The sequence below is a fragment of the Misgurnus anguillicaudatus genome, chromosome 16 (assembly GCF_027580225.2).
Source record: "Misgurnus anguillicaudatus chromosome 16, ASM2758022v2, whole genome shotgun sequence".
Lineage (NCBI taxonomy): Eukaryota > Metazoa > Chordata > Actinopteri > Cypriniformes > Cobitidae > Misgurnus > Misgurnus anguillicaudatus.
This window is the reverse complement of record NC_073352.2, coordinates 18545395-18572356: the sequence shown is the minus strand read 5'-3', so window position 1 is coordinate 18572356 and position 26962 is coordinate 18545395. Positions and strand designations below refer to the sequence as shown.

The following is a 26962-nucleotide window of genomic DNA, read 5'->3' as shown; positions in this document are numbered from 1 at the left end:
TGGTAGGCTAGTGCTTTTTGTCCCTCTCTGATATTATAGTTTATCAATACAGCAGAGCGACATGGAAGCCTCCTTAGACTTACCCGTTCAATGTAAGTAAAGAGAAAAAAATCTAAGCTTCAAAGAAAAGGCAGATCACTGGCAGAGGTCATTTGACACCAATGAGGACATATTTATAAATAAAAACATTGAATTTGATTAATAAAACACTTAAAACTCTACTTACTGTCCCTTTAAAGGAACACGCTGACTTTTTGGGACTTAAGCTTATTCACTGTATCCCCAGAGTTAGATAAGTTCATACATAACTTTTTCATCTCCGCCCATGCCGTAACACTGTCTGACGCACACACCGCTAGCCTAGCTTAGCACAAAGACTTCCCAGTCTCATATGACCCTGTTATTTGTATACAGTGACTATACAAATCACAATATGTAAATAGGATAATGTTGGCCTTATTTTGTCACTTATTGGGAGCAGTATGCTAGCTGGAGACATTTACTTCCAGTCTTTGTGCTAAGCTAAGCTAGTGGTGGGTCAGACACACTATAGTTTTTAAACATTCAAATTTTTTATGATTTTCTTGTTATCAAAGTTAGCATTTAAAGGTGCACTGTGTAATTTTTAGAAGGATCTCTTGACAGAAATGCAAAATAATATACAAAACTATATTATCAGGGGTGTATAAAGACCTTTATAAAACGGCTCGTTCTGGTTCTTCATTCTGATTGGTTGAAACGCGTTCTAAGCCGTGATAAAATACCCCAGTAAACCCACGGTTCAGACCGTATCACAAGTATCACTACGCCACTGTTGCTGCGTACTGATTTATGAAAATAAACACCACAGTCTTTAATCCTATTTATTTTTTTTCTACATTTGCACAATTTTGGCGATATCCAGATAAATGTCATAGATATTGTTGAGTCATTTCGTCAATAAAGAGAAAACGCATCCCTGTCAATGACAAGAATTTCTGGCTTTCTGCAAAACTGCTAGTTAGCATTTAATATGTAACCACTAATGTCCACACAAATACTATTGCAATAATTTTTACAGGGTTTTGAGCCATTTACAGAGATAGTTCACTCAAAAATAAAAATTCTGTCATCATTTATTCACTCTCATGTTGTTCTAAACCTGTATAAATGTCTTTGTTCTAATGACCAGAAAGGAATATATTTTAATGAATGTTTAAAACCAAACCAACCATGAGCCCCATTCACTTCCATAGTAGGAACAAAAAGAATATTGTGGAAGTGAACTCATAATCAGTTTGTAACAACATGAGAGTGAGCAAACGATGACAGAATTTTTATTTTGTGTGAACTATTCCTTTAACCCTGTGGTGAGGTCCATAAAATGTAGAGAAATGATTACATGTCATTACTATTTAGAAACAGTTGATCGGTATAGTTTACATCAGAACATCATGGCCATGATCTTTACAGATATGATACTGTATTAGACACACTTTACTGCTCTGCATGAAAGCCACACCAAGCTAAAGCAGCTTAATGCATTCATTTACTCCACATGATTCGTGCCAGTTCTCAAGGTAAATTGATTTAGGTTTTTTTGCAGACTCACTACTCAATGCACTCTATGTCAGCTTGTAGCATTTGTGCCAAACTTACACGCACTCATTTGCACACGCACTTTGAATAATTGCTGTCTTACTGTAGTTTGTGGTGCAGGGTTGCTGATTTTGGTGGTAGGAGGAGCAGATGCATCAGAGGGGGCGGGGCTAGATGTGTCTTCAAGCATCACACCTCTTCTGTCCAGCACACTAGAAGGAGAAAGATATCACACATAGCATATTGTGTTAGTATGTATTTAGGCATCTTCAATGCTGAAAAATATTTTTTTAGAATTACTGTAAGAGTAGTCATTGCAATTACTACATCTGGTTGCAACCTAAATCATTTTAATAGATGTATTAAAGTGATAGTTCACCCAAAAATATAAAAATTCTGTCACTTTCTCATCCTCATGTTGTTCCAAACCTGTATGAATATGAATTTTCCGACGAACACAAAATAATATATTTTGATAAATGATGGTAATCACACAGCTGATTATAAACAATTGACTTCCATAGTAGGAAAAACAAATAGGAGGTCAATGGTTACAGCAGCTGTGTGCTTGCCATTATTTATCAAAATATCTTCTTATGTGTTCATCAAAATAAAAAATACTCATACAGGTTTAGATCAACATGAGGATGTAAATGATGACAGACTTTTCATTTTTGGTGCCCAAATAGAGTAACCATCAGTGTAACCATCATACTTATCACATAACACTTAAACATTGACATATTTCACTTCTTTGGCAACCGCATAGTGACAGAAGTGTCTTTCCCTTCGTCCGAAATTGCATACTGTAACTGTAGGTACTGAACTTGTCGACTGATAAAACAGTAGGTACTATATAGTATGAATATGGATAGTATGAATGAATACGGACGTTCTACATTCACCATGTTGATACATCACGTTACATACACGGTCTTAACAACAAGTTCGTTTTTAACTGGAATGACGATAAACAAGCAAAATGTAACAGCTTTATTAGTTTGCATTTGAATAGAGCTGCGTTATGGCTTTTGGACATTTTTGAATACAACAACGCCTCTCCTTCTTCTTCTTTGTTGGATAACTCCTCTCCTGGGGGCTCACAGGATAGTAAAGTGTCCATCGAATGAACACTTCGGGATCTTGCCGGTCATCTGGGTACTTTCGCCTACTGTTTTCCAAATACTATCAATTCGGACATACTACTTACCTTCGCCTACTGCTTTTCGCCTACTATATAGTATGGAAGTAGGCGGTTTCAAATGCAGCATGTCTTCATTTTGAACAGAATGATTTATTTTAACCTAACAGACTATGTGAAATGTCTTAAAAATGTAAAGTAAAAATACAATAACACTCATATAAGTCACAATGCTCCTACCTGGGGTAAGCTGGTCCACATAGAACCTCACAGCAGTTCTTGATGAAGTTCTTGTGACTGTATGGGTTCTGGATACGGTTCTTTCCCGACCATGAGCCTTTGATCTGTGCAGTAGATAAAAGATAATGACGACTTCAAAAACTGGCAAATGGCAAAATGTCACGACTGGCAATAAATGCAAAATCATAAAAATCCAGCATCCTCTGTGAGATTTTATTTCATCAAGCATATTAATCAAAGCTTTAAAAATGTCTTCTCTCTAATCCTTTATTTAAATGTGCAGTTTCAATTCTAGCTACTTTCCCTGGGGTTTTGCTTAATCTGTTAAAGTACTTCCTGCTTTTAAAAGCAAAAAAATGCTTTCTCTTCCATTATCATTTTATCTGCTCCTAGACAGAAATGCATCCATGTATTGAAGACATTCTCATCTTTCATTTTTACTCTTTGTTAATAAGGTTTGGTTAAAGCTGCCGTGAGTGATTTATACGCCATTAGCCACACCAAATTACAAAGTTTCCTAAACATAGAAGAAATTAATTTTCATGGACTGTGAATATAGAGAACAAATTCAACATTTGTACTGTATCATGCTACCATTAGCCAACAAATGAAGAGTTTGGTTCCAAAACACGATAAACGCCTTTTTTATTAGTTATCGCCAAAATCAGTATTGTATCAGGTCAGTATTTAAAAGTAAATTCTTAATTTTACGCAAAATACAATATCCGCCATGTTATTCTTTCATCTTTTCTCCCTTTTTTCCCAAAATGCAATAAATCCGCTCAACAAATCACAGCGCACCATTCCACGCACTGTAAACAACAATGGCGGCGTGTTGAATACACAGAATCCTAGTTTTCCTCATCTTGTACTGCGTGATCAACAAACAAACAGCATAATACTTTTGATGCCATTGATAAACCTGTGGTGGTTTTCTATGACGGGAAAAAAATGTATGCCTCATCTAATAATTTACGTAAGAGGAACTCGGGAGACAGAAAAATGCCGGTTGCTTGTTCTCCCAACAGCATCAAGCTTCTCTCATGCTAACACATTGACCCCTGGGGATCTTATGGAAAACTTTCACGCGAAGCCAACAAAAATCGAGCAGGACCAAAAACAGTTTACAGCTGATCGCTGTGAAAAAAGTTCAGCGACAACGTCCCAAGTATAACAGCAAGTAAGTGTTTCGATTAATGCCATTAATGTTTATTTTTTAACAGTGGATAAACTAGTTAACTAAATAAATATAACATGGCAACGATGAATGCACATTTATATATTGATTCAATAGATTTATAGCATTTTGAGAAAAAAAAAACTTGTCATGGATTTATTGCATTTTGTGGAAAAAATAATCGTTTTTTATAATAAATCTTTAAAAATTAAATAATGGATTTGATTTTTTATGTTTTTATAACCTAAAGATGCTATGTGAAAGTTTGTAACAGAAAATAGTTGTTTTCATCTTGTCACTTTCTTGGTATAGAAAACACGTTTTTACCGAAATTATTTTAAATGGATTTATTGCGTTTTGGAACCAAACTCTTCAAATATACCACTATTTTCAAGATTTTCTTAGAAATGTACCCCAAAAATAATCCCAAACTAACACTCACACTTCTTTTAGACTTTTTTAAAACTTTCAGGCCATGATTAGATTATTTGCTCTTTGCAGCAAAGAGGTTTAAGAGATTTAATGTTGTCATGGAAACAAGTGATATCTCTTATACCATCTATTTCAGTTATCAGATAACAAAGACATGCACGCTTTTCAAAGAAAAATAGCTCACAGTAGCTTGTTTTTCTTAGTTTTAGTTGTGTCTGGGTTTGATTGGCAACTATGGCTGTGTCTGCATATATGAATACGTCTATTATTAGCAAGATCAAAATGTACACTAATCAACCAGAGACAACCATTGTGTCATACTGAATTACATCTACATTCTTCCTTTCCACCTCCTCACTTTCCTTCTCTTTCTATCACTCTCTCTTTCTACTTATTACTGGGACAATAAGGGCCAGAGGGGAGGTATTGGCCTTACTCAGTCATTATTAAATATACCAAGGTTAGATTTTCACAAAATGGACATTATGTAGGATGATTTTATGTAGAAAACCAATAAATCACCAAAAATGACTTATTGGTGAGCTGGGTTTTCACAGACAGTGTCACATATATGTATGTGAGCTACATATTGTACCTATAAACCCTGTATTTAATGTACATCAAATTCATGTTATGATGTTCCTCTGCACTTCCTCATCACCGAGACGGCACTGTTGCCAGGGTGACTGCTGGATCTTGTGTGCTGAAATGCTCTAGGGCATGTGTATATCTTTCCAGCCATGTGACAACGGAAGAAGTCAACAATCAACAGTAGACTTTGGCATAGATGGGAAAAACTAGACTTACGTCCTCATTTGTGGTTTGGTTGAGGGAGATCAAGTAGGTGTGGAAACCAGTCAATCCTACCACAGACCAGAGGGTAAAGAAACAGACCAGAACCTCCAACACAGTGGAAGAGAGTCAAGGAAACATCACGCTTCAAATATTTAGGGTACAATACAAAAACTGTTGCTTATGTCGTTCACTCGGTTGAGTTTATTATTGAACTATCAATCACTGTTGACAGCAAAACATATTGAATTTTGATACTGAGTCCATGCTTTGTTGCATGATACAAAAGGTTTGAAGGTTTTAGGAGTTAAAGAAATGCATGTCGTTCAGAAATGCATGCCTAAACTGTGTACTCTGTTTATTTAAATGCAAGAAATGACATTAAATATACACTCTTTTTCATATAATAATTCACATCATTGTGAATTTATTAAGACATTGTTTTTTATCTTCATTGATCGACTCTGGAGCTCACATGAAAGGATATGTTCCAGGTGTTTCTTTAAGAGTATTTACAAATCCTGAGTCCACAGAACCTATAAAACACAAGATTTGGTAAATGATCATGCATGCAAGCAGCTATACTTTATCACATATGCATTTCTGTTTCATTCTCCCATCGCTACATGAACTGTTCGGAAAATTTCTCACATCCACCCACACTCTGCTGGAAATAAGAAGTTTGCACGGTTCATTTACATGCACCTTATAAACCACATTGTCATAAAAATCTTTAAAATTAAAGGTATATTTAACCAAATAAATGTAAATTTCACATCCAAACCAATATGATGTTATTTTTTCATGGTGCTATTATTGTGTTTTCGTTGTTGTATTTTTGGAGCTTAGCAGACATGGACTATTGTTGTATGGAAAAGAAGTGCAAACTGTTGTGTTCCACAGAAAAATGGCATACAGGTTTAATTTTAATGTGAACTTTCATGTTGGGTTAAACTTATGCTTTAATGGATGTATTTGGGTCATTGACAAAAACGGTTTGGCAAGATGAGAAATTAAAAAAATCTTTTTTAAAAACTTGTTTTAAAAGCATGCATCAGGTATAATCCAATGCACATAGTGTATTTATGTTGATTTTATGGAATAAAAAAATTACATTTGCACCATTGCAATAAAAGTTAGGCTGAATGGACCTGAAAATAAATGAGAAATATTAAATATTTTATCCACCTTGATGGCATTTTAAAATATTATTTTAATAGTTATTTCTAAATGTAAATTTTAATGCGTTTTTGTAATATTTGTCCGGACATATGCTGAAAACAGCACTGTTTTCTAAATAATCTTTAACAAATGATGTAAACATTTATGTAAAAAATTATATAACAACGCTTCAGCACATGCATTAAAGTACTCAACTGAGTGGCTGACCAGTAAAGGCCTTAAAGGTGAAAAACTAATGACATGGCCCCCTTCTTCACCTGACTTAAACCCTCTTGAGACCTTTTCATCCCAGTGTCTGGGAGGCTGTGGTTGTGGCTGCACAAAATGTTGGTTAAGACCAGATCAAGAAACTGACTGAATCCGTGAATGGAAGGCTTGTGACTGTTATCGAAAAGAAGGGTGGCTATATTGGTCACTGAGTTTATATATTTTTAAATTTTTTATTGTTTTATTAATTTTTTTATAAATGTAGAGTTTGTTTATTATTCTCTCTTTATTACCAGGTGAAAAAAAAAACAAGTGAGATTGTAAAATCTTTGTTTTTCATTTAGTTGCCTAGTAATTCTGCACACTAATAGTTGCCTAATAATGATGTACATAGAAATATTCTCTTAAGAAAGCCAAAATTTCACTTTTACTACTTAAATGTTCAGGTTTGAGGGTTTGTTAACATTTTGAATTGACCAAGAGCTCTGTAGTTGTACAATAACAAAAGTAATCCTCAAAAATAGAACTTGCCTAATAATTCTGCACTCCCTGTAGACACAGACTGGTTACACCACATTGACATTTTTGCAATAATCCCCGAAATATTCTTTTAAAATGAAGTAAAAGCAGAAATGTTAGACTTGGTTCTCAAAAAGAGAATGTATGCAAGTAATCTGCAAACTTATTTTAAAATGTTAACCCTTTTACATTTAATTGAACCATACAGACACAAAATAATAAACGTCACGTCATTGACCCATTTCACAAATTTTCCAGACCAAAATGCTCTTTCATTCTGTCTCTTTCTCTCCCCTTCTCAAAAAAGAGAAGGGTAAAATAACACCCATTTATGGGAGCATTGTGACTCTTAAAATATCTGGATAACATATTGGACTATAAAGTCAAGCATTTGCCTGCATACTGAATGTCTTACATCCACTTGTTTTCTCCAAAGCCGATCATTAAACTGCCTGACCCTCTGTGCATTTAAAATGGTTATTGATAATCTGGGAATTTAATATCCTCTTCCAAATAATATCAGTCTGCATGTCACAAATGAAGACACACACATGCACGTATATGAACAGACGCTTATCGATGCCGTGATACTTACGCAGAACCACATGGACGATGTCAAAGGCGAAGATATAAATGGTGAGCAGAGACAGGGAGAGTGTGAACAGGTAGAAATATCTGTAATTCCTCTTTCCCACACAGTTTCCCACCCAGGGGCAGTGATGGTCAAAGCGATCTGCAGGAATGACATAAAAGAAAATATTTAGGGAATATAAAGAGACAACACTCAAAATAAAGACTCATCAGAGAGCAAAAACAACCTTCTAAAGCCAGTTAAGAATATTGGCGTGATGAGTTGGAATCTATTGGCCAACAGATGTTTTTAACTACATGGAGAAAGGTTTAGGTTTAGGGGTTTACGTTAAGGGAAAGGGATAGAATATACCGTTTGTTCAGCATAAAAACCAGTACCTCTATGGAATGTCCCAACATGGAATGTGTGTGTCGGTGCATGCGTGCATATATGTGTGTGTGCCTGTGTGGCAGGTGCAGCCCACACAAACAAATGGACCTCTGTTTAGGATGACAGTGCATGTGGACCAAAGCGTAGCCCTCAGCAAATGTATCTCACCAAGCTTGTGTGTATGTGTGTGTGTGTGTGTGTACCTGGTAGTTATCACGTTGTAAATATTGGAATACCAGTAATTTTTGACCTTGTGGGGACATTTTGAGGTAGCAAAAAGTTTTCTGTGATGGCTAGGGTTAGGGGTAAGGAATAGAATATACAGTTGGTACAGTATAAAAACCATTACGTCTATGAAATGTCCCCACAAAACATGGAAACCAGAATGTGTGTGTGTGTGTAATGCTGCTTGCTATCTGACTCATCTCTCATCAATTATTCACTTAGGGCTGGGCAGTATGACGGTATATTCTGTTACCGTAAAATAAAATGTCAGTCGTAACAGATTTTTCTTATACTGTCTATAATGTGGAATGTAAATAACAAATGTTATTTTTGTAATTTTATAATAAGCACCACTGAATCCCAGAGACCTCACGCGGATTCAGTGGTGCTTATTATAAAATTACAACACCAAAAAATTTTATGAGTGGATTTTTTTACATGTTTCTCTCGCGTGAGGTCTCTCGCGTGAAAACTTTACATTAGCATTATGTGTGAAAAGAGCTTTCTTTATTTTGGCATCGCAGCTTCTTGCGTCTCTCGCGAATGATTTTATTTTTAATAATAAAAGGCCTTTTTGTAACGTTTTGTAACTTTTTATAACTTTAAAACTATTAGCATTATGTGGCAGAAGAGCTTTCTTTATTTGGCGTTGCAGCTTCTTGCGTGTGCCCCGAAAGACCTCACGCAAGAGATGCAAGAAGCTGCGACACCAAATAAAGAAAGCTCTTCTCGCACATGATGCTAATAGTTGTAAAGTTTTCTAAAATTAAAGCAAGCTAAGATAAAACTCGCATTTATATCAGTGACACATTTGCTCTGGAGCGATGCAGTTTGATGGGCCATTTGCTTATAGTACAAACATCTTTGATCAGAAAGACAAGAAAAAGACGCAAAGGTTAAAGGCAGGATAGGCAGGAATTATCTAAGAAACTTTTTTACAAATTTGTTTAAACTGTCTTTATATAAAAATACATAATTAAAATGTAAGTACTCTGAAAAAGAGAGTATAAAACTTGAGTGTCTGTAGACCTTTCACGACTGTTTTAAACACAGTTAATTTTTCCATTCGGGACAAAACAAATGATTGGCTTGCGCGACTATCACTCTCTCTCGCGACCATAGCACCACCCCTGTTGCAACGGGATCTGCCCACACGTGCGAACACCCGATTGATTTGAACGTGCACGAGTCACTCTAGGAAGAGCAAAAGCACGGCAGAGAAAGTGCATTCAGAACTCACAGTACCTGCATATCCAGTCAGCGAAGGCAAACAAGGCAAACAAAGGAATAAATGAAGCAATCAAACGAGAGTAAATATCGCGTGGCTTTTCCTCGAGTCGACGATGCGGTAGCAGTATTTTCTCGCTTTCATCACGGAAACTCTTCCATGCAAAACACTGGCTTAATATTGAGTACTAAAAGCCATTCTATCTGTTTATATTCATAGTGATAAAGTTAGGTGTATTATTACATGTGATTGTGACATGATGTTACTATATGCTCCGCGCTCCTTCCTCTCCGCTCGTCTGAGGTAATAATGCTGCTCCCAGCGCGTTCATGCATTTTGGGGGCGTGGCTTTAGAAGAAACCCTGAAGGGAGGGGGTGGAGTGAATGGGAAAATGAGCTGTGTTTAAAACAGTCGTGAGAAGTCTACAGACACTCGATTTTTATACTCTCTTTTTCAGAGTACTTACATTTTACTTATGTATTGGTATATAGAGACAGTTTCAGCAAATTTGTAAAGAAGTTTTTTTAGATAATTCCTGCCTATCCTGCCTTTAAGGTCTAATAGAAAGTAAAGGGTGTCAAGAGCTTAAAACAGACTCCATGGTCATCATCTCATAGCACCTGTCATATTTATAATATCTATATCTAGAGCTTCATCTCTCATATACAGGTATTATTTCTGTCTGTAGGTTTGTGCATATTCATTTTACATATTGCCTATTTTTAATGTACTGTATGAATAAATACAATGCATAGTTTCAAGAATCTGTCCATCAAGACCTAATCTGCTGGTATCTTCTGGGCATTTTTACTTTAACACTAACTATAACTTTCCCATATTTAAAAACCGTGTTGAGCACATGGTGAGTGGCAAATTTCTGCACATTTTTACATTCCAAAAACAATATAAACTGAAAAACATGTATACCGTGAAATATACTGTTACCAGGAAATAAAATGACTCATTCCGTGAAATGGATTTTTGATCATACCGCTCACCCCTAAATTCACTGTTCTACTTGTGTCAAATTTGTTTAGAATTGTTGTGGAGAACAATAATAAACAATAACATCTGTGCAATTGCACCACCATAACTGCAGCGCATTGTTTATGGACACAAAACAAATGACATTTTTTTTGAAAATAGCCACAAAGCTCTAATAAACTAATCTGCTCTACAAAACAACAGACTGCTTATTTAAATCTTTTTTACATTAACAAAGGCAACCATACAGCCAACAGTTCAAAACAGAGATGATTATGCATTATAGTTGGTTGCCTGGGCGCTGATATAGTGTTCTAAATGCTTTCTAGTGTTTGTAACTTGCTAGGCTATTGCTAAGTTATCATTAACTAGGGTTAGCCAAACGTGCCATTTTTCCTGGGACAAATACGACTTCCGGAAACTCCTGGCAAGGAGGCATCCCGGAAAAATGGCATGTATGGTCACCCTACATTAACCAAAACCTTTAACTATAGATGAATTAGCGGCAACAAGATTTGTAGTACAATCAACGAATTACAAGTTAGATACAATTGTAAGTATTGAGGTTAAAAGTTTGTTAAAAGCAGTAGTCATAGTGCTGGTTGCTATGTAAGACTCACCCACACAGTTGTCACAGATGCTGCAGTGGGAAGCACGAGGGGGTCTGAAGATCTTGCAGGTGTAGCAGTACTTCAGCTTGACTATCTGATTGTTAATTTGCACGTTCTTGATGCGTGGAGGAGGACGCTGGCCGGCCGGGACGTTTCCATTGGCCGCTTCTGCAAGAAGGTCAGGTAGAAACAGTCAACGTGGCAACCAGCAATCAGTCAGTCTGGTCGATTGGGATTTAAATGTATGACACACAGTACAGCCACTGATGGAGCATTAACACACAGCCACTTAATGCAGTGACAGATGTTACAATGACAAAAAGCAATAAATCAGACTTAATTTTTAGCATTTGCCAATGATGTACCATAACATTTATAGCATGTTAGGTTTTGCTGTGTTGCTTGATGTCACACTTTGATGTTAAAATTTTAATTTTAAACAAAACATTAACATTCACACAGAGATCTTCCCCCAGTACAATGACTAAAAAAGCTAAGGTTTTTAAAACTGTTAAAAAATATATTGAGAGGTGACTGTCTGGACAGGTTATGCATGGTGCATTTCTCAACAGATAAAAAAAGATACATTTTAAAGAATCTTCCTATAAATAGCTTCCATATATAACTTTAAAGGAACACACCCAGATTTTGGGAATTTAGCTTATTCAACGTATCCCCCAAAGTTAGATAAGTCCATACATACCTTTCTCATCTCCGTGCGTGCTGCAACCGTCCGACGCAGCCCCCGCCAGCCCAGCCCAGCACAAAGACTGAAAGTGAATGGCCCCAGCCAGCACACCGCTCCCAACAAGCGACAAAACAACGCAAACATTTTCCTATTTATGTGTTGTGATTTGTATAGTCCCACCGTGTACAAATAACAAGGTCATATGAGACACAGCCATCTTTTAACAGTATACATGCTGGGAACTATATTCTCAGAACACGAAGCACTGCTGCTTGGGCGGAGTGATTTGCACAACTCTGACTGAACTCTCTGCTCCTCACCAAGGGCTTCTCGGGTGCTGCGAACAAATCACACCGCCCAAGTAGCAGTGCTTCACCTTCTGAGAATATAGTCCCCAGTATGAATACTGTTAAAAGATAGTTGTGTCTCATATGACCTTGTTATTTGTACACAATGTGACTATACAAATCACAACACATAAATAGGAAAATGTTTGCGTTATTTTGTCACTTATTGGGAGCAGTATGCTAGCTGAAGCCATTCACTTCCAGTCTTTGTGCTAAGCTAAGCTAGCGGGGACTGCGTCAGACAGAGTTACAGCATGCACAGAGATGAGAAAGGTATGTATGGACTTATTTAACTCTGGGGGATACGGTGAATAAACTAAATTCCCCAAATCTAGGCGTGCTCCTTTAAAGCAACATGAGGGAGAGTGTTTTTACATTTTTATGTATTTGGCAGACACTTTTATCCAAAAGTGACTTACAGTGCAAGTTATGTGTTTGCCTGGGTTTAAGCTGGGTTTGCTTAAAATGCAAAATGTCATTGTATCTTTGCTAAACATCTACGTTTTTATATTTTGTTTTCTTTTATGCATACTGTAGGTCCAAAACATACATACAAATATATAAGCATTTCTGATCTATTTCCATTTTTCTTTGTATTGGTCAAAATAATTCCATTTCTATCATAGCAGCGACAATAATAAAGACAAAGCACTTCATTTAAAAGACAAGACTACAGTGCAACGGCAACACTATAAAAAGTAATTTCCTTACATTAGTCTGCTCTGTACTTTTGCACTCCAGAGAGCTGGAAGCATTAGCATGTGTTCAAGAGCCAGAACTACACAGCTGCCTCTTAATACACATGCCTGGCTTGGCTAAAACAGCCTCCGTGCTTGCATCAGATCCAACATCAGCCACTTTAATCAGACACACATTCGCAAATACACAATCACCTAAAATAGCAAATTAAAGCTACGATGTTGAAATTGAGCAGAGATTACAAAAATTGGTACTGACAGGTCTTTACCCTTATGGCTTCTTTTTATACGGAGCTGTAATTTGCACATGAATATGAGTACAAATACTAGAGCAAACCAGGGTTTTTGGATGTGTAATAAATAATGACATCAGAGAACACTGGTTTATCAGGGGGATTGCTAGAAATAATGATGCCCTGGTTTATTGAACAACAGTAACAAACGCTGTACCGCCTATGGGCACATCAGAGAATTAACAGTGATGCTGAGGAAAGGAGATAGCAGAGATATGTGTTTATCTTAGGCTTAAAAATGACATAATGACTGCAATTTACAAGAATGTATAATGACAATTTTCAGGGTAATGTCATTTATTTAATGTTCAAAAGTAAGATATGTTTTTGTTGCAGTTAACATAATTTGATGGAAAATATATAAACATTTCATTGTTCTTACCTAAATTAATTTAACATTTGACTTTAAGCATTAAACTGTTAATACTAAAGTGTATTTTACTAATGTTCTTTTCCATTTAAAATGTGCCTATGGTATTTATGGACTATTAAAGGCGCTCTATGCATTTTCTGCGTTTTTGTCAAACAAAAATTATTTCATAACATTGGTCGTTATAATGTCACTATACATGATTATTGCTATTTATCATAATAGTTTGCAAATTGTGCATGTTTACAACCTCTAGGCTTATTTATGTCCTGATAATTATGTGAGATATTGACAACTGTTGTCATGATAATCGCATGACATACTACAAGCAAGCGCAACAACATACAACATAGACCGCAAACAAGTTTACAAATAAGAGATTTACTTACAAGTCCATCAACAAGTTCGCCAGATCAGCATCCCTGTTGCATCAGGTGCTGTTTTTTAGCTCACGCCAACGAGTAAAAACCTGACCAAGTTGGACTTTTGCCCGGTTCCTAACGCGGTCAGATTCTCTTTTCCTTTTCCTACTCTCTTCCGAACGCGCTTTCTTAACCTTTAAATCGTTTAGCCTCAGGTCTCAAATTCGCGCGTGCAGTTGTTGTTATAGCACGCAAGAACTGACAGCCAGATGTCATCAAAGTGCCATCTCGGATCATTCTCGCGGTACTTTGACGTCATCCGGAGGTCGGTTCTTGCAGCGTCGCGCAAAGTCGAACAAGCCTAACGTGTGTGACGTCGTTGCCGTAAAGCAAGTCGTGATTCTCGTGAGATTTGTCAGGGGCGGTTCTCTCAAGCTTGCATTGCTGGTATTTCTAGCGGCGTCCTCCCCGAGCTTCAACAGGAGGATGATTCACCTAACTATGACTTTGTTTACCACCGAAATAACTTTGAAGCTGTTATATTAAGGTAAAATAACTGCATAGTGTGTCTTTAACATATGCATTTTTCATATCAGTGATTTTGTTTGGCTTATTGTGTGCTAATATACTCTGATGTCACTCTAAACGTAAAATATTGTGTTTGATGATGTGTTGTGTATAGACTAACATCAGTATGTAATTAATTACTAGGAATGCACCAATATATCGGCCTAAAATCGGTATCTGCAGATAAAAGCATTTTTCCACTATTGGACATTGACCGACTGTTTAAAAACAGCCGATGATCATGGCAGATTATATCCTGGCAATCAAAATGGGCAAAACAAAGCTATAAAGCTATAAAGTGTGTGTGTTTAGTATATGAGATCATGAAGAAAGGTAAGTTAATGTTTAATGTAGCACAGGTCTTATGGATCATTGACAGGCTGGTGTCTGAACTGTGGAAAGCAGTAATCCCTCAAAGACGATGATGCAGGAAGACACACACATGACTCACCAGGAGCAAAATTATACAATGACGTAACATTTCTGACATTTAAAGATTGCAAGAAACTATAAATGGATTTAAATTTTTTACTTTGAACAACTGACATCTTTGTTTTAATTTAAACACTTTATTAAAGATGCATTTAAATTTTGTATGCATTTTGCATTTGTATGTTTGGAGTATAAACTGAAGCTCAGGTTTTGCAAAGAATTACACGTGAGACATGTGCAACGTTTATAAAGACATAGCCCAGGAAAATGACTACAAAATATTACCACAAAAGATAATTGACTAATATTAATAAGAGTTTAAGTTGTAGTAAGCGTATGCTTTATTATTACGAGCTTTTTGTTTTACTTTTCATTTCTTATATTCAACCAAAACCCAGCTTCCTTAATACTCTGCCTTTTTGCAATATAAAAACCAAAAAACAGTTACTGTTTTGTCCATCTTGTACCATAGAACTGTTATGTTGATGGTTTAATCTAACCTGAGAGGGGTGTTAAAAGTGAAAAATTTTACACATTTTCCCCTCTGGATATCACTTTTGGCCACTAGTCTATTTAGTTGGACAATCTGACTCAAATTCAAACCATAGATTCAAAACCAGCTGACAGACAGGCGTTACACTGCAAAAAATGACTTTCTTAGTATTTTTTCCTGTTTCCAGGAGAAATACCTAAAAACTCTCAAATCAAGATGCTTTTTCTTGATGAGCAAAATATAAAAAAATATAAAATTGAGGTGAATTTGTGCTTTAAACAAGCAAAAATATCTGTCAATGGGGTGAGAAAAAAACCTGAAATAAGTTTACTTTTTTTCAAATAAAAAAGAATTATCATCCTATTGGCAGGTATTTCTGCCTGTTCTAAGAACAAACTCACTTAAATTGTACACTTTTTTGTCTAAAAACTAGACTTATTTTCTTAGGCCATTTTGCTCATCAAGTAAATACATCTCGATTTAAGAACTTCCAGATACTTCTACCTAAAACAAGACAAAAATACTAAGTAAGAAAGTCATTTTTTCCAGTGTACAAGCAACCCATCAACCCTGTCAGTTAGTCAGGAACACGAGCCATCCCAGATGAGAACTCGCAGTCCAATGCACCAAGCTTCCTTATTCGCAAAACATAATAAAAAATGATAAATAAATTAACAGAGCTCAGCTAAAGACATCCCACTTAAGTTGTACTAGCTACACTATTCCCTCACTGAGTCAGAACACCCGCAATATGCAACCTCTAATAATAAACCTCAAATCATCTTCCCTACAAGCAGTCAACTACATACTCACCAATTTCCATCTCGATGAAACTGGCCTCCTCCGGCAGCGCCCGTGGCAGCACCCCTGGGTCACTGAAGCTGGTTCTCAGCAGCATGGCCATCACAAAGGCAAAAAGCAGTACTGCAAACACAGGGATGGCAGGAGACAGGTGCACTGCCAGGTACGGGCACCTGTAAAGGACAAGCGGTGAAGAAAAAGGGTTACATGGGAGAACAAAGTGAGCTTGGATTTCACAGCAAAAAAATACAACAGCATATAAAACAAAGTGGACATAGAAATTATGGTTTAAAGGTACAATGTATAATTTTTGTGCAACTAGCAGCATTAGGTCCCCAGTGCTTCTATCAACATAGAAAATGTGAAAAACATCAACCCAGTAACTTAGTTTTGGTAAAGCATTCTCTACAAAAAATACCTCATTGAAATTTGGCTCCCCTTGTGATGTCAGAAGGAGATAATACCGCCCCTTAATCTGCACTATCCAACCACAGCACTGCCATTTAGTGCAGAGATCAGCTCATTTGCATTTAAAAGGAAATACCCAAAAATGCACATTTTTGCTCAGACCTACAAAGTGGCAATTTTGTTATAATAAATGATTAATATGGTGTTTTGAGCTAGAACTTCATATATGTACTCTGGGGACACCAAAGATTTATTTGACATCTTAAAAAAGTCTTGCGAAATTTCCCCTTGAATGGGAATTGCAGCCTGTGTTTGAACACCACATAGCAACATTGGCTCAACCAATGATGTGAGTTTTGGGGCAGGACCACCTATGTAATGAAAACTTCACATTTAAGTAAATGGACTGAAGAAAGTCTTTAACATTCTGCACATTATCTTCTTTTTGCTCCATGGAAATGTAATACTGGTTTGAAACAAGGGTATAAGTAAAAAACAGAACAATTTAGGTAATAACATAAATGATGCTTGCTATTTTTTGCTGCTCATATGCTATTTTTTAGTAGCTTTGCACGTCATTTGTTCCAAATAGGTCCTCACATTAATCTCACTATAAAGCAAACTATGCATCAAGAATTTCAACAAAAAAGGCACTTTTAACCTCAAGGGTGACCAAGGATGGCTATTTCTCCTCGATTATGCTACTACAACATTTCTAAATCCAAAATAATAAGTTTTAGTATTTTTTACACAATAGGTGCCATCTCTGCCCCTGATCCAGTAAGGGACAGTCATTGAAGAAATGGCTTTTCTAATAGCCTACTTGTCTGGCTCAGCCCTTCCCTAAAGGCGTACATAACAATAAAGCAGCCAGAGCTGATGTTTACTATTTTTATTGTGATTTCTCCATCCCAGCAGGCAGACACCCATATGGAGATGAATTTGGTTTCTCCCATGAATTGCGCATGACTTGGGTTTACGCACAGCCTGCAGCAGATTGGCCGGCTCCACAGGACCCTGCATTGAGCTATTAATAGGTTCACGCTGGCTCTCCTTCTCCACTTTATTCTGAAAAGTAGACCAACAATCTAAGGTGTATTATCATGTATGGCTAATACATCACTATAATGGTACTCTTCATCAATAAGGACAGTACGTTCAGCCTCAGGAGAATATTTGCCATATATATTTTATTACATTTCAAGTCTATGGTTGTTTCACTCAAATCAGATTACTTAGAAAAGTAATACCTCATCTCTTCTCAACAAGCTAACCTACTTGTTTTTAAAAAATGTGTACACTATCAAATGAGTCCTTCAATTGCATACCAGACCACCGGTTAAACCAGTTCATTCAAGCTTGGGTTTGTCTACTTACAGTGCACGAGTGGGCAGAGCCTGTTACCACTTTCATTGTCCAGTGTCAGTATAATACAATGAAGTGTAAGAAAATGCGTAACAGAAAGATCATTTCCAGTCAGACTACATGGTAATGTATGCAATAATTGTTGTGGAAATGGACAGATCACACCAGCGTATCGGCATGCCTTTGCCTTCACCATTCAAACTAGAACCTGTAAGACAGGTCGAATTAGTTTGATGTGCTTAAACTCTGGGTGTGGAAAAACAGAAAAGAAAAATCCAGAGCCGAGGAGGTCGATTAACTTTCCACTGACCAGATTAGAATAGAATGCTGCAGGAAAATCCATTTATTATTGTGAAAGCAGAGGGCGGAGCAAAACCGAAAAGAACGTGCGTGTGTGCACTAAATATCATCTCCTCTGATGACTTTAAGCATCCTGGATCGGCTCCATGATCGGTTCCTCTCACAGATCCGAGCTTCCCGGACGTTACCCGTCATGCATTGCTGGAAATGACCTCTCTCCTCAATAATCAATAGCGCAGATAAGCAGCTCTAAACTGCAGATTTAATTTCCAAACACTATGGTCTGGTTTCACATACAAAGCTTAGCTAAAGCTAAGACTAGGTTTTTATTTAATTAAGATGTTTAAGTATCTTTTATAAACATGCCTAACTTAGACTTTACTGGTGCGTATCTTCAAACAAATCAATGGCAGTGGCATATTTTAAGATCTGTCAGCGCAAGTTATTTTCGGTTGAGAAAGCTCAAACGTGTTTCAGTCTAGGACCTGCCTTAAAGGGATAGTTCACCCAAAAATGAAAATTCTGTCTATTTATGCACCCTCAAGTTGTTTTAGACCTATAAAATATTAAATTCTTTGCTCTGCTGAACACAAAGGAAGATTTGTAATGAAGCAGAAAACAGGAGCACCTTTGACTTCCATAGTAGGAAAAACAAATACTATGGTAGTCAACGGTGCTCAGAAACGGTTTGGTTACAAATATTGCTCAAAATATCTTCATTTGTATTTAGCAGAACAAATAAATGTATAAAAGTCTGTAACAATTTGGGGTGGGTAAATTCATTTTTTGGTGAATTAACCCTTTGGGCTCTATCTTACACCCGGCGCAATGCAGCGCAATGGCGACGCAAGTGTCATTTGCTATTTTCCACCCTGTGCAATTATAATTTTCACGTTTAGCGCCGCGTTGTTTAAATAGCAAATGCATTTGCGCCCCCTTTTGCGTCCATGGGCGTTCTGGTCTGAAAACGAGGTATGTTCAGGCGCATTGTTGGCGCGTTGCTATTTTGAGGCAACTAAAATAGACTACGCCAATGACCAACAAAAACCTGGTCTAAACTCTAAAGTCAATGGCGCAATATATATTTTTTGTTATTTAAAGAGCGCATTAGTAATATGCGCATAAACGCGACGACAACGCGGGTTTGCTTAACACATACATGAATGCGCAGCAGCACAAAACGCTTTTAAATATGAAAGATTAAAGGATTGAATGTAAAAGATTATTATTGAGTCTCTTGGACATGAATGAGGACAAATTATGAGACGTAAGAAGGCACAAAGAGCTGCTTCACCTGCAGCCTGGTAAGTAAATAAATGCTTTGCTTTAAACAAATGCATCTGTTTTTACATGTTTTTTTTTAAATGCTACCTCACGGATTTATTGTATATGATGACTGTGTATCTGTGGATATGGTGAGATGAGAAACATTTTTAAGTAATGCTTAAAAAATCTCGTGACGCTGTCCAAGTGCTGAAAGGAGAGCCGTTTGTAAATTTTGTATCTCCTGTTTGTTACAAATAAAGTACAAACCTTTTCTTACATACTTGTAAATTATATTTTGATGATATTGGATAGCCATACATTTATAGCAACTATAAGCCTGCTTTTTTACTTCAATGACTAAAAGAAAACGGGTTTAAAGGTTTTAATCCAAAAAATAACAATTTCAATTCAAGTGAAAACAACACAATTATTTAACATTAATCTTAAACTGGGGATCTTCTTCCTCCGCTTAGTTTTTCAGTTTACAAAGTCCGTCATCTAAATAGGGATTAGACATAGCGCCAGCGCAACAGGCTTTTAAAGGGGATGAGAGCTGAGATTCTCATTGGTTTATTGCACGTTATGCCCGAAATACTCCCAGTTCTCATTAAAAAAAATTGTACCAACCCTTTTCGACCATGCGCTCGGCGCACAAAGCATTTTTCCCGTCGTTAAATTAGCAAAAGTGGAATCGGACACGCCCATTTAGACGTTGCGCTGTGCGCTTTAGACAATGCGCTTAGATCGTTAAAATAGGGCCCTTTAAGTCTCATCTATGAAACCGGGGATGTAAGATGACCCCCTAAAAAAACAATGAGTACTTTAATTGCTTAATAATACAAACAAAAAGCGTACAGTACGCATTACAGTGGACCCTTCAGAATTAGTCGAGCAAATTTAAGAGCCGTGGTATCAGGAATTAAGTAAACTTTGTACTTCGTATCACACAAATGTACAGCCACTCCTCTTACTGTGTTCAAGCATATCCACCCTTCTGTTTGCCTGGAGTTTGTCCTTTAGCAGTGAATTATATGTTTACATTTTTTGATAGAGAACACAGGTAAGAGGAATTGCATACTACAATTGAAGCACACTACGTAACATGAAGTACATTTGCAGAGTTTTGTGGTGGGGTGTATGTTTGTAAAATCAATAAAGCTGTGTGATTGGTCTGGCTGGTCTCTAAGGTGGAGATCAGTAAGGGATGGGGGCTGGGAGAACTGACAATCATCATTACTGATGCTTAGAGCAAACATCCTGTACTCCACCAGAAAGGAAAATAAGAGACTATAAAAACGAAACGATAGCAACTGTGAACTAAAACATATATACCTAAAACTATGCTTACAATACTATACATTATATAATAATGGACTGTGAAAGAAGATGAAAAGAAGATGATTGTTTTGCAATGAGTTACTACAGTAACCTACTACTTATATGACAATTTAGAACTAAATATGGCAATTAAAATTTGTAAAAAGAAATGTGATGGCCTTGCTGCTGAGAATTTTCATTTAATTACTTTCTAAAAAAATAAAATCACTTTAAACCTCAAAATCATTTATCGGTCAAAAAAAATAAAAACGTTTTACCTAACAATCTAAATATCCAATGTCCAAAAGCATCATCAAATAATTCATAAAAGTTTTTACTTTTTGATTGTGGCATATGATAGTGTTTTGAGAAAAATAGTCCAAAATGTAATATATTATGTGTGAAAATTTTGACCCTGGCCAAATCCACAAAAAATTACTTTCACTTTTTTTACTTTCACCAATTTTACTTCATTCTTTCATGTTGAGACTACTTTAAAAAAATACAATTTAACAATGTGAACTTAATAATTTAATTGAGTTAATTATAAAAGTTTGTCTTGTCAGCTAACATAAAGAAAAACATAACAGTTTTTCAATATTTTACTATGTTCTTACCTCAACTTAGACAAATTTATACATACCTATCTTTTTTCAATGCGCAGGCACAGTACTATTGACGGAGGTTTGAGCCAGAGGGGGAGTAGTCAGGAGTGATGATGTTACTGCACGCCGAGGTCAAAGTGCTGCAAACTAAGTGCTCTTCCGCCATACAATAGTTTTCAATTTTATCCACTTAAAAAAGGGCCATGTTTTATTTTGTGCCACCATACTTACTCGTGTAACTACAGTCTATAAATAGGGAAAACATGGAGGTGCTTGGTGGCCTCTACATTCATCCCTGTTTGGATCCTAAGGAATGAATGGGGCTAGGCTAAATGCTAATGCTAACACATTCACAATGTGCTTTACAAAGATTAAGTGCACGTATTGAAAAAACATAGGCATGAATTCATTTGTCTAAGTGAAGGTAAGAACATAGTAAAATACTGAAAAACTGTGGCGTTTTCCTTTAACAGATAACACCATTAGATATTTGAGTAATAAGTGGCAAAGTATGAGTCAATGGTTTGAAATGTAACATTTAATTTCAAATATGTTTGTGATGTAAGCTGTAATTAAAAGACCTATATTATTAGTTGTATTTAGGGATGCACGATATATCGGCTGACATATGGTTATCGGCGGATAACTGCTTATTTTAATAGTATCGGTTATCGGTCTGATAGCAAAATTAGGCCGATAAATGAAAGCCGATAAATGATGGATTATTTTGGTTTATTGAACCACTTCACTTGCTCATTGCTGGCCATGTGAAGTTTTGATTGGTGCTTTCTGTGACATAGCACAAAGATGACAGGTGTTGCGGGCTTAAGAAGAGTAGTCTAGCGCAAAGACAAAATGTCCGCGGTCTGGGAGTTTTTCATTGTGAAAATAATATGAATATTTATCGGCCTATATATATTGGTTATCGGCCCCCAAATATAAAGAGTTATCGATAACGGCCTAAATTTCCATATCTGTGCATCCCTAGTTGTACTGTACTATTGATTGTACTTATTCAGTGTAAGGGGGTTTGCACACCAAAGCTTTTAAACTTTTTAAGCCGACTGCCTGCTTTTTTCAGCTGAGCGCTTTGGTTGCTGTGATACTTCTTTGTTTATCAGTCATCGAACGATGTGCCAGTTGGTTGTTGTGATGTTTATTCCACCCCCCTTCACTGTGATTGGACGGCCATTTGACAATATTTTTCAACTTTCGATGCTCACTGAGCACGGAAAAAAACACCAAGCAGCTGGCTTTTTTTAAACAATTGAAAACACACGCCAACCACCAGCACGCTACCTTATGGAGTTATTAATAGATGATAATATTAAAGGGGTCGAAGTTTATATAATGGCATTCTTACAATTTTTGTCATCATTAATTACACTTTTCATGTACAATTAACTCAACATTTAACTTTTTTTGAGTGTATGCTGACTAAAGTCCAATATCATTTGTTCTTTTTATTTGGTCATGAGATATGCAAAGAACCAGTGAGATTTGCTGTTACCAACATACTTTTATTTGATTTGGACTGTGAATAAATGAAATGAGTACACAAAAAATTTCCCATGCACTGGACTTATTTAAGTTTGCATTCATTTGCAATGCAAAACTTAGAATGCAATGAAGGCGTCAACAAAAACAATATATAAGGTTGTTCGACTTTTCATCGATTTTCATTTGTAGCAGATCCTGATAACAGTACTATACTGTGTATGATAGGATTAGACTTAAGCTTACCCTACAAATTGAATTGATTACGATTATCTTTGAATGCATGTTGTCCTCAAACCAATGTATTATAATGCACACATTTTCTTTTTCAGCTTTTTAATTTTCTATTTTAAACTAAGGAACATGTAAAATTACATGAGAAACTGTATTTTTAAAGTTACTCAGCAGTAACAATGCACACAAAGCACTTTGGTTTAGTGCATTGTCAATTTTCTGTACAGTGGATGATTCGTATTGGGTCGGGGTTGAGCTTAAAAAGGCTCTGAAAATGAGTCGCTCTAATGGAATCGATTTCAACCTTTGGAATCGATTTCCAGACCTACGATATAGGGATAGATTTTCAAGCGAACAAATAAGCTGTACCCTTTCATTCTGCTCTAACATCTTTGTGTTGTGAGCCTGCTTAAATGCTTAAAGTGCGCTATAGTAATGATATATAGATGATTTAGGACATACAGTACAAATACATATTTCAGCACTGCAACCCAAAAGTTGTAATAGATCACAATGCTGCCATTGATGAAAATGTATTGTATAGCCTCTGTTAATTCTTTATAAAGAGTAAGAGCAACACAAAAAACAAATCACAAGACATCCAGAGCTTATTGTACTGACCATAAACATTTAACACCTAATCGGCACAAACATGACTAACAATTAAGCATTCAATGTTAAAATATAATGTCCTCAGTAATCAAATACCCATATATCAAATTCAAATAAAAGAAAGTGAAACATGAGCCGTGAGGTGGAAGAATGAGTGTGTGAATACAATCACAGACATTGTAAATATGATGACTATCAACACACAAGTGTTACTATATCACAATGCATTGAGTTGACTGGTTTGGGAAAATGTCAGTGTAAGAGGAATACGTGAAAGGTGTCATGCTGCAATGTGTAAGGATGCTCGAAGAAATTTTTCACAGAAATCAGTCAGTAAAAGACTTACTTTCATGTTTTACATGTATGTATATTAAGTACTGCTGTGTTTCGAAACTATATGATAGATAATGTTAGTTTAAAGTAGTGTAGTGTCATGGTAGAGCAACAGTTTTAAAAGGATCATATGCTCAAAGCTTACTAGTACTGAAATAATAACCCACCCAGGTTTGTTTCTGTCAGAGGAACACAATATGTACAAAGTATGTTAATAAGTCTCTGCACTGTCATACCTGTCTGGCATTCTATACTTGCATACTTGCGCACAGCATTTTTCTGATCTGAAGATATCAATCCACACATCTGGATAAATACTTGTAGGTTATATTTTTTCAGCCAGCAGTGGACTGATACCATCTGGCAGTGAATGCCGGTTCAGCAGCACTATGCCTCACTATCTGCTTTGACACACGGCACAGATTTTTCACAGAATTGTCAGCCTACACAATTATATCTAACCATCATTCAATATGTTTCACTGGTAATAATCTTATATCTCAACAAAGGGGTGTGCACACACATATATGCAGTGCCACACTTATATAGCAACACTGACTAAAAAATTATACCAGTGACTAAAATCTTACATTCTCTGTGTCAGAATGGCATCTCAGTTTACAAGAGCTAAACAAATACACATATTACGATGCATAAAAGGGTGATTCTCAAAAACCATTGAAACATCACGGCACTAATGATTTTAGCTTTAAAATGTGTAATATAGTAACATTAAAAAGCATCAGAATTAACACAATACTGTGTTCTACCTTGCACAATGTGTGATTTCAACATAAGAATTTATAATTGTACATTTTATCTCATTTTCTGCTGAAATTCTCATTACCGCAATGTGTCCGGCTGTGTTTGAACATGCATTATGTTGTAATTTAATCAAATTAACACAAAAATATTAAGAAAAGAAATAAATGGATGTTTTGCTAGACTACTTTAGATGACAGAAAAAATATTTACTGAATATTCATGTATAATAATAATGAAGTGTTCAATGGACGTGTAAGCAGAGAATGTCCGAGTGTATTGGGTTAGCTATGCGCACTGTGAGGAAAATGATGTGTCCATGCCTGATGTTCTCATCCTCCGCAACACTTTTTGAGAACAGTTTAAGCACACTTACAGAATTTTAATAAAGTTTGATTTTGAGTGACCAAGCACATGGACCAGTTACTTCAAGATGGCTACCAGGTAAGATCATTTTTTTACAGTTAATTTGAAATATTGTCTTGTCAGAATGCTTACACGACATTTTGATTATCATTACCGCAACAGATGCTTATTAAATGTTAATTTAATTAATAGAAGCATAATACTTTGATTTTAAATGCATGTGCAGAATCTCCAAATTATGTTCTTTCAGGTTTGTCATGTCATTTTGAAAATATGTCAGTGTTGATGTTTTCTGACTGTTGCGGTAATGAGATTTTTTAGGACTAATTTTTTAAAATTTTGTTACAAAAAGTGTTAAATGATAAGTAAAAGTTTTTAAATTAATGTTCCCATTTACTCCAGACTTTGTTTTTCAATGTCTGGTGGGAAAAAAAGTAAATTTAAGCAATTTTTACATTTTCATGCTTGACATTTTTAAAACCAAGTTTTCGTGAGAATCACCCAAAAGGGGTGTAAAAGAAGCAGGGAGAGACCGTTTTCAGTACAGTAAGATTTTATTTGTTATTATCAGTTAATGCATTGGCAACATGAACTAACAATAAACAATACTTTCGCAGCATTTATTAATCCTAGTTCATGTTAATTTCAGCATTTACTAATACTTTTTACAATCAAAAGTTGTATCTGTTAACATTAGTTGAGGGGGGGGGGGGGTAAAGCTATTTAATGCATTCTGACTAATTAACAGTGTTAAATCTTTCTCCGCCATTGACGAGTTAACTCGTCAATTGGCCTATGGCTAAGCCACGCCCCCAAACGTGATAAGCCAATCACAGTGCGCATAGCTAACCCAATACACTCGGACATTCTCTGCTTACACGTCCATTGAAATGCATTGAAGTTAGTCAGTTTTCATTCGTTTTTATGTTTTTTCTTGTCATTTTAAGTTAAAATGTATCGCCTTTACACTGTGACCTGTAAATTTTTGCCTGGAGCTAAAGCTTTTCATTGACCTTCTTAACAATAAAATTATTTATATAACCCTCAAAAGGCCCTTTTGGTGACTTTGAAATTATATATAGTCTTTCTGTCTCCAAAAATCATCAATTGCCTCCTGTGAAATGTCTCCTATTGTGACAGCTGCCATAGCCCCTATCACTGAATGTTGATTTTTTGTCCGCGTGAGTGGAGAGGCGTGGCTTAGCCATAGGTCAATTAAGAGAAAACGCTTCCCTGCCAATGACGAGTATTTCCGGCAATCCGTAATACCGCTATTATCCACCAGGTGACGCTCAACCTCAACTTATAAAATCCGAAAGTATCGCCCTAGGGCAAACAGCTGTATGTCCCTGTATGTTTCATACGTAACAATCTTGCTTTATTTCTTTTATTAGCAATTTCAGTGCTGGAAGTACAGTGGAAGTCCTTATATGGGCACTTCACCCGGAATAGCACATGCACACACCAACCAATGGCTGACACGAAATCAACGTCACCTGAGAAGTGAGTTTTGTTTGTTCAGCTTCCCAATGAATCCAGCATTATGGATATTATAGATATAGTTTATA

The 26962-nt window shown here is 36.2% G+C and overlaps 1 protein-coding gene across 2 annotated transcripts in view; it reads right to left on the bottom strand.

Annotated features, from left to right (window-relative positions):
• zdhhc9 (zDHHC palmitoyltransferase 9) overlaps positions 1-26962 on the bottom strand; it is a 31720-nt gene that overhangs the window by 1704 nt on the left and 3054 nt on the right. The window contains exons 2-8 of one of the 2 annotated variants that reach the window (XM_073854265.1): positions 16342-16502; positions 11288-11446; positions 7864-8001; positions 5850-5896; positions 5376-5480; positions 2960-3063; positions 1661-1790 (exon numbers count right to left, since the gene is read on the bottom strand). In XM_073854265.1, the coding sequence (XP_073710366.1) occupies positions 1661-1790; positions 2960-3063; positions 5376-5480; positions 5850-5896; positions 7864-8001; positions 11288-11446; positions 16342-16502 (844 nt within the window). The remainder of the gene's footprint in view (positions 1-1660; positions 1791-2959; positions 3064-5375; positions 5481-5849; positions 5897-7863; positions 8002-11287; positions 11447-16341; positions 16503-26962) is intronic. The other variant, XM_073854266.1, reaches the window with a different exon arrangement.